Source organism: Anopheles ziemanni, chromosome 2 (genome assembly GCF_943734765.1).
Source record: "Anopheles ziemanni chromosome 2, idAnoZiCoDA_A2_x.2, whole genome shotgun sequence".
In the NCBI taxonomy this organism is placed as follows: domain Eukaryota; kingdom Metazoa; phylum Arthropoda; class Insecta; order Diptera; family Culicidae; genus Anopheles; species Anopheles ziemanni.
Genome location: NC_080705.1, coordinates 17250546 through 17266334, shown reverse-complemented (window position 1 = coordinate 17266334; position 15789 = coordinate 17250546). Strand labels below are relative to the sequence as shown.

Here is a 15789-nt window from a genome sequence, read left to right as displayed (position 1 = left end):
ATGACTCACTCATTCACTCCGATTCACTTTGCATTTAATTTGTATGTTTTGTGATTCAACCGGTATCGCAGAAGGTGTTGCGTCACAGAACAAAAAACTACCGTTCATTTAAAATAACTATAACTATAACTCACCTGGAGCGTCTTCTCCGTGTTCATCCAATACGGAGCGTATCCATGGGATATAAGGCGTTACTTTTGTGTACACCCCAGGAGCGGTCTTTCCACAGACCGATCCGAACGATGTAACCGCTACGATGAACGGGGTAATATATAAGGAATGCAACAGCTTGATCTCTAGTGGACCTCCAGAATCACCCTGTATTAATAAAGTACATTTCCTTAGGATCATGATTCAATAGTATGAGACAAAGCTTCTCCTGCTTAACTGACCTGGCATGTGTCCATCATGTCATCGCCGGCACACAGCTGATATTCCTGGAGGCCTTGTTTAAGGCCACGATCTCCAACACGGTAATGCCGATCGCACACACTTTTCTCAACTGGGTGCAATGCCACTTTCAATAATTTTGGTGTTTGTGATTCTCCTACAAAGTAAGTAAAGTATTTGACATACGTTGTGAGAGTGATGTAGATTACCTATACCTACCATAACCTGTTGCACCCCACCCGGCTGACTCTAGAGTGGTAAAACGAATCTCCTCATCATCCCAAAGACACGCCGGAACAACGGTGCCATGTAATCTGTGAAAATGATGTTCACAAATTATTCGCTTGCTATCGAGTATGAAAGTCGTACAGTTAACTCTCACTGCTTATCTTACTCAATGTTATTCTCCAACATCAGTAGCGCAATGTCATGATACTTTGCACTGAACCTATGCTCCGGATGACGAATGATCTTCACGATGTTATACTGTTGGACAAATTGATCGTCTGTTTCATTATGAAGGTTCAGATCTCCAAAGCGCACCACCGTCGGCTGTGAATTATTGAAGCTACGAATACACTGGTTAATTTCTCTTCTCCACAACAGGGTGTCGATTCCTGCTTAGGACACTTGATGGTTTCTTACTCTGAATGGAAAACACAATGAGCGGCAGTAAGAACAAAATTTTCCCATATCAACGACCCACCGCAACCCCAATAGACGCTTCCATCGTCCCGCGTCCATCCAATCGCTCCGAGGTGCGGAAATTCCCGCCAGTACGCTTCAACTCCACCAACAGGAGCGAGAAGACCTAATGGTGAAAGATATTCGTAGCGCCGATCGCAGTCTAGAAAGACGAAAAATACTACATTATGTTTAACAGTTGGAAAATATCACTGCTAAACTCACGCACCATCTAGCGATTCACGTTCATTCGGCATGAGTGTTGATTCAATCCCTTTATACAAAAGAGCTGCCACTGTAAAAGAAGTACTCTGTGATGACAGCTATTACGATCGCTTTCAGAGTGGTTTAAACCTACCTCCATCGGAGAGCAACAGCACAGCAACCAACGTTACGAGGTACAACATTGCGCAGCTTCTCATAAACTGATTAAAGGTGGAAATGCAGACCGTTTAAATATCTACAAACACTACATGAACTGAGTTCCTGCAACCGGTTCATTTACATTTATAATGCCTTTCTGACGTACAACCTGTTTGAGTATCTGTAAACTAGAAACTAGGGGAGTATTCACTAGCAGTCTGGTAGTCCCAGATGCGCAGAAACGCATCTTGTTGTTGTTAGAATAAAAACATGCTCGGCAGTCTACTCCGGGTTTTTTCAATGATAGTCAGTGTAAAACCTCCCCCCCTTCCTCCCCCACCTGCTTTATCGGCGCAATGATGGAAGTGTGTCGTGCTTGCACCTTACTAGCTACAGGCACTAGTACATACATATGTGCCGACCCCTCGCAAGCTGAATATCATTACAAGGCGGGATGCCTGGACGTTCCTGCAACGGTGCTTATGGAGCTAAAGCGGCATGTTACGGGTCTATCCTGGAGATACTCGGATTGCCTCGACAGTCTTCGCAGCAAGATGGTTGATCTCCGGGTCTTACTCGCCTCATCGATTGTTGATGTCCGGAACATCATGTCGCTTGAGCGGCGTCTTGCCTCCTTAGCCACTGGCACTAAAACTGATGCATCGCCGATCGACTCATCTGCGATCAATCATGCGTCCGATGCTACACACACCTTACCTACCATCGGTGGCACCAACCCTGATCTTAACTCCAACCGGCCTGAGGACGACTACACACGAGAGCAGAAGACATGGTCTGCCCTACAGTCAATGTCGTACGCATCATCCCAACTGACATCAACACTACGAAAGCTCCGCATCCCGTACACACCGTCACTGATAATGACACTAAGGGCACTAATAATGACACCATCCCGAGCGTAACTACTGCACTTACCACGTGTCTACCCCGCAACTCCTCCACGGTGCGATACCTAGCCTTTTTAAAACTGCGCCACAAAGACCCCCACGGGTTTGGCTATTTATAACCAGGATGGTCTAACAACGTATCGGCACTGATGATATCGTGACCATTAGACAACTACCCAAGGATCGCGAATCGAGCACAGCGTCCTTCGATTCATTCAAGCTCGGTGTGCCGCTCTCTCTTTGCGATAAGGTTCTAGCTCCGTCCATGTGTGCCCTTGGCACGGGGTTCAGGGAATTCGTATTGAAATTCCTGCTCAGGACACTGCATCGACTGCTGATAGTCGCCTTGCAAACTGCTCCGACACGCCACTTATCACATCTTGCATCACTACCACATGCCGCCAGAGCGATTATCGCAATGCGTCCGATCGCGATTCGTTGCAATCGCAAACTGATCCTACTATCGTTAGCCCGACGTTGAAGGCTGACATGAAACGAGCTCAACCATTCACATCCCGTTCTGCCGTGATGCGTTTAAGTATGCGTTTGCTTATCGGTCTTACAACCGCATCAGTTACGGGTTGCACCTTTGTCGGTTGCAGGCTTCTTTCACGACAAACTTCCGGCCGTTCCGACGCCACGTAAATTCCCGTCGAGGTAACTCTCAAATCCTCCATCCTTATCCTCTGGCACATCAGCTGCTCTCACTTTCAAGTGTTTCTTGATCCCGCTTGCTCTGCGGCGTCCCGCTCATTGGTCCTTGCTCGGACATCTTATTTCGACTTCTCCCTATATCATATTACCATTTCCGAGGAATCTGTGCTGACTGCCCTAACCAAACTGAAGGCCTTAAGCTGAATGTGTTAAAGAGCTGTGTTGGGTTAATTTTCGAATACCGGTGGCCACGACACGGTTCTGATACAAAGTTTATTACTTATAAATCTTTTTCATAATTAATCATCTATCACTCCACATGTATCGATCCTACTCACTCCTCACCCTCTCTGTCCTACTAATTCGGTATACGGCGTACTTATCTGTAACTATCACTTTTACTTGACACACTTTTTCAACTACTGACTCGATCGAGATTCTGCCTTTCCTATTTATAGCGTGCGAGTGCCAAATTCACAAGGGGCACTCATTCCCAGGGGTGTCGAACGATTGCCGTGATTTTGATTCGCCGCTTCTCGCGATCTTTGCGGGAATGGGTGTTTCCGGTGATGTGGAAGGCAGCTTGGTTAGATCCGACCGATAAGAAAAGATGTTGATCAACTCCTTCCAACTATCGAGCTACGTCCCTCCTATCCTCCGTTTCCAAAGTCCTCGAATCTGTTGTTAATAATCTTGATGCCCCTCTCCTCCTACCGTCCGTACCCTTCTACATCCCTTTGTATCATCTTCGTGACATACCTTCCTGCATCCTACTCTTTGGACAAGTTATGGCCAGAATGATTTGTTACTTCGGTCGTTTTTGGCCTTCAATGCAATGTCTGGTCTATTTGACCACAATATCTCCATCTCCCAATTCTGTTCTCGTATTCTCTCCCTTACCCCTTAATACTTTTTTAAACTAGTATTAAGACCTTTATTAAACAGCCCCAGAGATGAACAATTGTACCAAATAAATGTGAATGTAAACGATGAAACATTATGCTGTGAACTTAATCTTTTTGTCATAGAGGTGAGGTCATAGTGTGGCAGCATAATTTCGAGCATATCTTACCCAAACTTATATCGCCCACATGTGTTTCAAAACAAACAGGATAGTGCAAAGAAAAAACCCTAATTTTTGCTTTCCTTAATCACTGTTCGTGTCAAACCTTATGGCTTTTGTTTCTATTTTAGCCTGCTGTGAACAGACTTTATTGGTTAAGTGTATTTATGACGATTTAAAAATCATTTTCGTTACCTTCTCATGGCATTGCTTGCCCAGTTGTTGCGTAGTTCTAGGAAATTTAAACCTAGTCAAATTATACTGTTTGGACCCTGTAAAAATCATATGACTTATACAAATCTTGTTTTGAAATAATTATTTTTATTTGGCTTGTGAAAAATGGAACACTGTTTTCATACTTTCATCTCAACAGTAGATTCCAATACTCGCAATGTCGACTACAAATTACTTTTAATCCAATCGACATACGACTCAATGCGAGTAAGAATTGTATAATTCCTGAAGCTTTCGCTTGCGATGCCGACCAGATAAGTCACAACTGTCCCATCTTCATCGAGTAGCTCCTGCCAGAAGGCTGGTGCACCGGATGTCGTTGTTGCACCCCAAAGACTATGATGGAGATCCGCACAGAAACGTGTTGGTCCAATAGGTTTTCCCAAGTCGTCACAATCCGAATTATACTTCGACAAGCTCGGCACTGTCTTCGGGACTGAAATGACAATCAAAATAAGCTTTGGTATTACTTTATCTTCCTACCAGCCTACCTCTCTCGGATAGCCTAACTTGCTGCAAAAACAATGGAGTGTGTGTTTGATTCTGCCAGAGACACGCCGGTATCGTTGACTCAACGGTTTCACTAATCTTTACCAATCCGATGTCATTCTGCAGCGTACTTGCGTCGTATCCGGGATGAATAATGATCTTCTCGATCAAACTTTGCGTCGTTTTCTTTTCCCAGTTGAATATGATCTCAGCCGATTCGTCGCCGATGCTCGAAAGGCAGCTTGCTGACGAAACCGCCACGCTTTGACTGATTAACGTCCCAATACACGATTTATGTAGTCCATGGCTTAGGTTCCATTGAATTTCAACCTAAGGAAAAGGACACAAGTTACAACTACCCAGCAATATAGCGGAAAAAGAAGAGGATTAGTTGCATTATTATACCACTTGTGGGAATCGTAGATCGATATCGTGCTCGGCGTAGGGTAAGTCGTACTGTTCAGTGACAAATCTGAACTGGGATGAACACGTGTCCAATTCGCTGCCAGCTCCCTGCGTGGCATTGAGGACGTTATGAAACGGACAACATGCAATGGAACCGTTGCTGCAGAAGGTCACCCTTTTCTGGATGTTAAGATCGTACTGCACCTTAGGACATCTCCGTATATCAGTGCACATTCCAACCGTTCCATCGGGTAATCCGCAATGGTCTCCCAGCTCGAGGTCTGTATCGAAGAACAACGCCGACTCGTCACCCCGCCGTTTATTCTTCAGGATGACTTGGCTCAACCATTGCGCATGACTGCTGATCTTCACTCCAAGAGCTGATTCTCCGAATCCACAATCCCTTCCGAGGAGATTGAGTGCGTAAACGGTATGTTTTGCACCGTTTGCTACAAATGTACTCTGAATTCCACCTCCAAACGTTTGTTCACAAGCTTCCGGCACTAGGAAGATGTCACTGCCGAAGCAAAGATGCTCCTCTGCGAGTCCCTTTGTCAAAAGTGGTTGATACTGCTTCGTCAACGTACAATTCTCGGTTGCATGTGGGGTTACCTTTGCCAGCAGGTCCGTGAGATTTCCGTCTAAAAAGTCAAGAATACGAAAATATTCCATGTAATTTAGGGATTGCTCAATTAAGGATATTCGTTGCAATTTACAAACCGAGATCGTTTTCATCTAAAATATCTCCGTTTGTGTTTCCGCGGATGTTTAGGTCAACTCTTCCTTTCCCAATCATCGATAAAGGTTCAGAGGGAGTATCTGAAAACGTTAAACATGCTGGTACGAACTTTACTGCAAATGAATACGCGTCTGCAAGTTTCAGTACGGCAATATTGTTGTATACGGTTCCCGGAGCATAATTTGGATGGATAAAGATGTCTACAATTTCATTGACACCATATTCGGGTAAAACAATATGCGAAGGAGCGTTCCTACAAATGGCACACAATATAAAAACGGTTGTGATTAAATTCATTAAAACAAATGGTCAGCTTACCCTTTGTAAGAAGCGCATTGTGCTAACGTTAACACGGTATTATGATCAATGAGCACCCCGAAACAGTTAGTTGCAGCATCGCTTTCGTCATTCCAACCGATCTTTACGGTTGTAAGTACACCATTGAAACCAGTTGAAAAGCGTGCCTTAGAGAAATCGAAGATTTTCAACGTACCGTTTGCATCGTATAAGCCATCTGTTATGACCGGATCGTATGGCCTGAACCTTTCATACCGCAATGCGCAACCGTACGGTTTGAATTTCCACTCTGAAACCAGTTATTGTATGAATTAGAAGATTAATTCGCATACGGTGTGTAAGTTTATTGAGGACGAGTAAGTTGTAATAGAGAGTCAAATCTATAAAACCAATTTGCTCAGTATAATTAGTTTGGCACTGAGTGTTCCAAACTATTCTCGCTGGGCGCATTGATTCTTACGGAGTTGAAATATTGTCACTGAGTTAATCCTTCTTTAGGTCACCAAATCATTTCACAGATGGTCATCATTCTCACTGAGCTAAATCATACATGTGACGAAATAAGTTATCTGCATGAATTAAATCAATTAATTCATTGAAATGAATGACTCACTCATTCATTCTGACTCAGTTTGCATTTTCCTTGTATGTTTTTTGACTGCACCGGCAGCGCAAACGGTGTTGCTCCAAGGTATAAAACAACTATCGTTCTTTTAAAATTTTTCGATAACTCACCGGAAGCGACCTCTCCATGTTCTTCCAATACGGAGCGTATCCATGGGATGTAAGGCGCCACCTTTGTGTACACCCCAGGGATGGCCTTTCCACAGATGGTTCCGAAGGATGTAACAGCTACGATGAACGGTGTAATATATAAGGAATGCAACAGCTTGATCTCTAGTGGACCTCCGGAATCACCCTGTATTGATAAAGAACATTTCCTCAGGATCATGACTAACTAGTTTTAGGCAAAGTTTCGCCTGCATAACAAACCTGGCATGTGTCCATCTTCGCATCGCCTGCACACAGTTGATAGTCCTGGAGGCCTTGTTTAAGGCCACGATCTCCAACACGGTAATGCCGATCGCACACACTTTTCTCAACTGGGTGCAATGATACTTTCAATAATTTTGGTGTTTGAGATTCTCCTACAAATTAACGAAAGTACATAGCATACAGCATACGTTGTGAGAGTGATGTAGATTACCCATACTTACCATAACCTGTTGCACCCCACCCGGCTGACTCTAGAGTGGTAAAACGAACCTCCTCATCATCCCAAAGACACGCCGGAACAACGGTGCCATGTAATCTGTAAAAATGATGTACACAAATTATTCGTTTGCTATCGAGTATGAAAGTCGTACAGTTAATTCTCACTGCTTATCTTACTCAATGTTCTTCTCCAACATCAGCAGCGCAATATCATGATATTTTGCACTGAACCTATGCTCCGGATGACGAATGATCTTCACGATGTTGTACTGTTGGACAAATTGATCGTCTGTTTCATTATGAAGGTTCAGATCTCCAAAGCGCACCACCGTCGGCTGTGAATTATTGAAGCTACGAATACACTGGTTAATTTCTTTTCCCAACAACTGGGTGTCAATTTGTGCTTAGGACACTTGACGATTTCTTACTCTGAATGGAAAACACAATGAGCGGCAGTAAGAACAAAATTTTCCCATATCAACGAACCACCGCAACCCCAATGGATGCTTCCATTGTCCCGCGTCCATCCGATCGCTCCGAGGTGCGGAAATTCCCGCCAGTGCGCCTTAACTCCACCAACAGGAGATGAAAGAAAGGAGGAAAGATATTCGTACCGCTGATCGCAGTCTAGAAGAATGAAAAATACTACGTTATGTTTTACAGTTGGAAAGTATCACTGCTAAACTCACGCACCATCTAGCGATTCACGTTCATTCGGCATGAGTGTTGATTCAATCCCTTTATACAAAAGAGCTGCCACTGTAAAAGAAGTACTCTGTGAGGACAGCTATTACGATCGCTTTCAGTGTGATTTCAACCTACCTCCATCGGAGAGCAACAGCACAGCAACCAACGTTACGAGGAACACCATTGCGCAGCTTCACACAAACTGATGAAAGATTGCAGACCGTTCAAAATTTTATATGGTCGAACATTGCCCGAACTGGGTTCCCACAACCGGTTCTTGATGTTGTTAAGCATCATTAATTAAAACGTGCTCGGCAGTTAACTCGTTTTGTACCGTAGTTTTGACGTTTTCTGCTGACGAGATTGAATATTCATGATCTTTGAAATTCACTAGGGCTGTTTTTTATTTATATACACCATGACGGTATCAAAATTTTGAAGAATTTTAACACTTTCAAGGTTGTAGTGTTGCTTTCAACACTTCAGCTGTGGTAGATGGTTATATCAGTTGCAGGAAGTCAGCAATCCGGTCGTGGAGACGGCGTCTCAACATTTATCGGTTGGTTCAATTGGGTTAGTTGACATCATTTCGTCTTTTGAGTGGTTAATTTTGATTTGCCTTACTTGTATTTCGGGTGCGTTGGTCAATGTTCCCTAACTTTCGACTTGGTGTTTCGGTCCCTAAACTGTTTATCAATTTGATTATGGTTTTACTATCTTGTCCTTGAGAACGACTTTGTATCGCTTTGTCATGCGCTCGATTTCGGCTCAAGGTTCTTCCGCTTGAGATGTTTCTGTTATTGTTAGTTCTTCCGCTTGAAGAGTTCACGGTGGTCCACAAATTAGGTTCTTTCGTAGTTGTGTTTTTCTGAATGATTCCGCGCGCCTCGATTGCGGCTTTCGTTATTGCGGTAGGTCGCGTTATTGTTGTTGTTCTCACGTGGCTTAACCCGTCGCAGTATGTTTACCGCTAGCGCTTCTTTCGTTTCGAGTTTTTGATCGGACTTTGTTTGCATTGAGGTGTTTGGCTAAATTTAGTTGGATTAACACTGTGTGATACAAAGCGTGTAAGGTTTAGGTGGAACTGGTTTTTGCTTGTTCTGTGACATTTTCACCATTTTTGAGCTGTGTACTATAAGCATGCTACACAACCATCGCCCGATGGATGATGACGTAATTGCTTCTAATTATTTAGTATATATGAAATTCAACTTCACTTGGCACATTTCAACGTCTAGTTCAATATCGAACATTTCCTTTCGCACCCTGCATATCATAGCATCTAGCGTGTCCACTTTAACAGGTTTTGAATGAAGCCCGATTCTGTCGGAATTTTGAAAGGGCCAAACGAGTTGGGTTTTTTTTTCTTCCCTCAAACCTAATGATGATCAGGTTCGTTCAGTGAGGGAAGATGTTTAACATTGAGATTTTCTCAAAGTATCAGTTGTAATTATACGTTCTAATTGAATTTATTCTTCAAATCTTTATGAATCTTTTACCATTTTCACTTTGACAAATGTACACCTGGCTACGCTAACATGCAAATCCTTAAGGATGTCATTAGTTTTTGGGATTTTATTTCTTCAACGTCATCTTCACAGCACACACACTAAATGAGCAATTTCTTTCCCGAACGAAAGTGTTCTTTGTGGGTTATAGTGGCATAATTTGGACTACCTCCAAACCACTGCACTATAAAACCCGGTAATGGCCACCATTCGAAAGTTCTTCCAAGTTCCCACCTTCCAGCTGCCTTTCTCGCCAAACCCGGCTAATACAACCGGTTCCGCAACCTTTCATCGCAAAACTAAAAGTAAATCGAGGCGATCGTGCACGATGCTCGGGGTGGAAGCAACCACATCCAAAACCGACCGCTCGTTGCTCAATGTGCGATAAAATTTCATCGCTTCTAACCTAAAATTCAACCGCTCAATTTTCGCGTTTGCCCAATTCACCAAAACCCGACACCCATTTGAGGGACGTTTATTGCCCGACACACGCCATCCGCGTAGAAATCGGATGGTGCTGCGCCGTGGAGTTATAAAATTGATTGAATGACCTTTTTCGCGACCTACAGACAGGTAATTTGGGCGCAGTGAGGCGAAAATTATGTTTCTGCAACAACGGGCGCTCTGTAGGAAAGGTGAGGGCCTTCGTAGTCAAAGAATTGACAAATTTAAACTCTCAGTTTGTGACTTCATCATTATCGCGAATGTTCCGTGTGAATAACTTATTTAAGAGCCAAACTTCCATTTCACACGTAGAATGAGATCATTAAAACGAAAGGTGTTTCATTAGCCTCCACATGAAATGAAACTTAAAGAATTTGAGAGCATATGTATTATTGAGAGATGCTGTTAATTTTCGGCTTAAAGATGGTCTTTACGGTTCAAAGTAATTTGATTTTATTGTTATTTGTGTTGTCATCAAAAGTGAAGTTTCATCAAGGAAATAAAATTTCAAACATAAATAGATGTTGTATTTAAAAAAAAACCCATCGCCGTTTTTTCATGACCTCCTCAGATGAGCGTATTTCAAATTGACTTCTTTTATGTAACACACCATAAGTACACACGCAAGCGTCCCTAATGGAAATATTTAATTATCGTCCGGTATTTTGACTTTTCCATTTTTCACGGCCAAACGATGCGGATTAAAATGTTTGTGTGCATCGAATTAATATCCACAAATTGATAATTAACACCGACTCATTATGGGAAAGCGCCAAGCGGCACTTCAGCTGACCAACACCACTCGAACACCCGGGCCAACGACACGCACCAACGTTTAACGTACTAAATCAATCCGTTTCCGCGCACGCCGGGGAATGTTTTCCACCGGTTGGATGGAGTGTTTTATTGTTCGTTTGAAAAATTCAACCGCTTCAACTACCGGCGCGTTTGAAACGGGAGGACAAACAGGTAGCGACTCGCTTCAGCAAATAATTGTACAGATACACAAGCACACACACACACACACATACACACAAGCACATTGAAACGAGACAAAAAGGCAAAATCGCAGCCAAACATCGGGCCAAAAAAAAAATTGCCTCGTAATGACAGTAACAATTCACCAGGTCGCGCGCCATTCCGTATTTTTCCGACCCAAATAAAGCCATCAGCAAAAAAACATACACACATACTCACACAAGTACACACATGAAAGCGATACCACCAAACCGTCGCTATTGTCGAGCCGGAATAAAACGGGCATGTTTATGTGTAACCAAAGCATAAAATAAATATGTTGCTCCCCGCCACGCTGGTCGCGGTGGAAAGCCGCGCCGTCGGTATGCCCGTTTGATGAATGTATTCAACCTGTGGCACGGGGAAGGGGTTGGGTTTGGGCTGATGAATATGTCGAATAAATTGGTTTTGCTTGAAGTTATTCAATTTGAGATATTTGATCCTAAACGGCGGGCCTATTATTAATTTTCACATCATTCAACTGTTCGGTGTAGAAAACATAAATGAAAATGAAGCATCCCGTGGAGTTAAAAATAAAAATAATTGACATTAAAATATCCCATTTCGATTACAAATTGAAAAGGAATTTTCAGAAAACATTGTGGATTGAAATTAGAGCCATTTGCATAAGTGAGTCATGTAAATGGGGGCGCCGGGTGTTTCACAACCCTTTCCAAAATATGTTATTATCGTTGGCGCAATGCCCGAGCTGGACCGAAATGGTAAACACAAGATTCCCAGCGTTCCTGCCTATGGTTGCGTCCAATTCCCGTCTCAGCTGCAACGTGGATTCGATTCTTTCACGACGACAATAATGGCCTGCAAGCAATCGTTAACGCTGTGAGTGTTTTCAGTCACACCGGCATCGAGATTCCGTTTATGGCTGGCCGGAGATAGCACACTAGTCGTAAGCACCACTGCAGCACTAAACAATGGCTCATATTCTTATGCTGGCGTTAACTCGAATCTTCGAACATTTTCCCATACCCATGACTCGGTTCCTTCGTTTTCCCACGTCCGCTGGGTTGGGCCGTTGTTTGCCGACCGGTCGTCATCAAGTGCAAACAATCTCACCACCGGGGTTGGCTTTCTCCCAGTGCTTCTGCTCCCCCGTGGTCCGAGGTGCAGATCATTTCTATTCCATCCCTGGCTTCGAAATGATCCCGATAACACTTCACCGCCGATAATCTGCAACAGAGTGTGGTAAACCCGGAACGACTTGTTTCGCCCCGTCGGCCGCACCTGGGTTGGACCCATTTTTCCCATTTTCCATCCGTGCAAGCTGCTCGTTACGAAATGCAAAGCGAATCGCGCAGTGGCTGCTATTTACAATACGCGTTGTGGTTCTAAAGTCCCACCGCCCCGGTCGGGAACGGGTTGTTCGGAAGGGGTTTTGCTCAAACGAATGGTTTCGTGTTGGTTTCCTTATGCTCAAGCCGTTTCGGGGGAGACATTTTCGTGCAGGAAACCTCGGCGCTATCGATGGTAACGCTAATGCCGTGAACGTGTTGATGGGATGAGATGGGACAAAACATAGCAACTACAATACAAGTCATGACGCAAGAGGTTCTTAGACGAAGCTTGCAGGAAGGATTTGGAAGCTCCGGAAGTATCAACAATGCCTAAGAGAGAAGTATCACGTCTTTTCGGTCGCGATTGTGTGCTAAAATGACCAACATCTCTAGGTTCTTTAATAAATGGTAAGAAGGTCAGATTTGAACGAGGTTATAGAAAGTATTTGAATTGCACTTTAATGAATGTATGCTGCTTGATTTTACACAATGGTATCATGGAGTTTCACTAAAAACCATAAACATTACACGACTGATATAAATTACGGAGATTCGCTAAATAATTTTAAGTAATATAGATCGGTTTCGTATGATTTTATTAAAGGAAACAAAACAACCAAATCCAAAGCTTATATCATATAATTCCAAAACACGTTTGAAACCACAATCCAGTTCACACCATAATATCATCCATTCAAATTTCGTTATTGCATCGAATGAAAAAAGCCACGCCATCTCGGAGCAATGTTCTATTTGAAAAGCTTTGACTTTAATTGGCTTTTGATAAAATGAATGATCCCATCCCTGTTGTAAAATTCTACAAACACAAACTACAAACTTTATAAAAAGAAAATAATTTCACAGCTTTTCCACGTTACCTTGCTTTTATAGGAAAGCTTCACTTTTATAGGAAAGGATAAAATGTTCCTTGCAAGGTAAGTAATTTCCGGTTCTATTGCGCAAGTCTGGAGCTAGTCTCTTCCTTGCACGCAATGTTGCAAGCATGAAATACTTGTTTGCTTTTGAAAATGACTACAAGTAGTTATTCCTGATTTGTGTAAAGTTACAAGGAGTCAAATGTAGTAGATATAACATTACTTATCAGTAATGTTTTCTTTTATTTGGTTAAGAAAACAAATGAAATCGCTTCGAATTTCTTCACTAACTGCTGAACTATTATTGTTGCAACACTTTTGAAACATTAAATCCTCTAATAAAACATCAAATCAAAGAAAATGCTGCCCATCGAGCAAGCGATTGTTACAACTGAGTTACAATTTGCAGTCGTGTTTTATTCATTCACTAAATTTGCATCTTCAAATCCAACGGACCCGCTTTTGGCCGCCGGGAATCCGACTCCGGGCGTCAATGGTTGTCAACTCAGCACTTTTGCACGTCCAACAGATTACCCAATCTGGCAAACGGATCATGAAATTGCTCGATTCAAGCCCGAACTGACGCGCAAAAACAACGCTCCGCTGGAATGCTCTGCCGGAGCGTTCTTTCTTTCGTAACTTCAGAATGGGGCCATTATGCATATGAGGCGAAGCGCCCCGCTCTCCGATAATCAATCTGCACCTGGTGATGGTGCTGGTTCCGATTGTGTTTGTGTGTATGTGTCTGTGTGTGTCTTCAAGCGGGCAAGAGACCTTGCTATGATGTAGCGAAAAATTAGATACACGATTTGTCATCCTGCTCCGCATTTTCCGCCGCGTTTGCAAAATATTCAAAAAAAGACAACCAAACAGTATTCGATCATGCTAGCACCATTTTGGAATTGGAGGAAAATAAGTTAATGTTATTTTTCCTCACAAACGTTCCACTTAATTTCATCGAGTTCAGATGATACCAAGTATGTAACATCTGTACCGCAGTTGTTTCTCGGAATATCGTGAAAGAAAAAGTTAGAAACAGAACTAACCGCAGCCTTCCAACCGTGAGTTTCGCTGTTTATGAAACCTTAGCGGTGGATTTTTCCACCATCTAAAGGTATACGAATTACAACAAAACAATGGAAACCACATCTTATGGGTGCGCTCTCACCTCGAAACACCTTTTTTTCCGCGACGGATGATTCACATAACGACGCGGGTTCGAAAGCAAGATTGTTCTGTGCAGTGTTTCTCTCTTGTGTCTCCCTTTCAAACGCGGTCGTTTTTCCCCATTTCTGGCCATCTTAATTAAGCCGTGTTTCCGCGACCTGCACCTCGCGTGGGGCCCATCGCTCGTCGCCCAATATTGCCAGCGCTTTCGTTTTCGAGCGCCACCGAGACCACTTATCCGTGACGAAGGAGAAAGGAGCGAGATAGGGACGGAGAAAAACATCTGTCCTTCGAGCGACGTTCGCTCGGAGTTCTGGCACACATATCTTCCCGTATTTTTCCGCATGTTCAACCGCAAACCCACAAGCACGAGGGTGCTGAAGTGTCGCTTAGCGTGAAAGGTGTGGAGATGAAAGCATAACATATGATGCCAACCGGCCCTGCACCCAGTTTGGAGCGGACGGGTCGCGGCAACGGGTCGTGTGGGTCGTATTTTCAAGCCGACCGACCGGAAAACATCGAAATTACTTCCGAACCATTACAACGGCTAAGTGTTTGTTGGTGGGGTTTTCCACGCCCGTCGGAATAGTGGGCGGATGGAAACGAGAAGCCGTGAAGGGTGCGTATGCTTAGAAGCCGCTGCTAATCGCTTCGCTGTCCTTGCGAGGAGCTTCCATGAGCAATTAGACTCTACGTAGTTATTACAACACTTTTCAAGTGCGATCGATCGAAATACAAAGATGAAATGGATACGATTGATGTGAACTACTCTAGCTTTTCTTTTTTATAAGCGTCATTGTGATACTTAATTCACAATATGGCATTGTCATATTTCGCAATATGACCAAACTTATCTCTCCGAACAGAAAACCAAATGATGGGCCTGTCAAGCTTGGCACATTTGAAAAGTTTATATGAAGACCGCAAAACTTTTGCAAATCATTTTAGAACCTCACCGTAACGCTAGGCTGCAATGACATAAGTATCATTTATGGGCAAAACCCTAAATCCATCGCATGTTGATCTAGGATGAAAAGGCACACTTTGATCGCTAAAAGTTTTCCCTTTACAATCCCGTTTTGACCGCTTTTACATAAGCTTAGCGTTGGTTAATGATGATTCATTGCCGTCGGTTTTGGAGATTCCTTCTTTTATCCCGGAAATCGACGTACGATGTCCAAGAACACACACAATCTCATCCATTCGTCGGATCGAAGAAAGGATTTGAGATGCTTGGATGGGACGCTGTAGGGCTAATGCATGATTGTGTAATGTTTCGGCACAGCTTCGTTCCGAGGGTCGTTACTTACGTAACTTTTATGATGATACCTCCATAATTTTATCCACCAAACATCTAT

The 15789-nt window shown here is 43.3% G+C and overlaps 1 protein-coding gene across 1 annotated transcript; it reads right to left on the bottom strand.

The window, feature by feature from the left end:
• Positions 1 to 4460: 4460 nt before the first annotated feature.
• Positions 4461 to 8312, bottom strand: LOC131293073 (uncharacterized). Its single transcript, XM_058321152.1, has 10 exons — positions 8264 to 8312; positions 7870 to 8068; positions 7619 to 7792; positions 7444 to 7538; positions 7220 to 7374; positions 6962 to 7145; positions 6423 to 6515; positions 5191 to 5831; positions 4788 to 5115; positions 4461 to 4732 (listed from the first exon to the last, which is right to left on the bottom strand). Exons 1-10 carry the CDS (start codon positions 8310 to 8312, stop codon positions 4461 to 4463), a joined length of 2190 nt encoding a protein of 729 aa, XP_058177135.1.
• Between the last annotated feature and the right edge of the window lie 7477 nt (positions 8313 to 15789).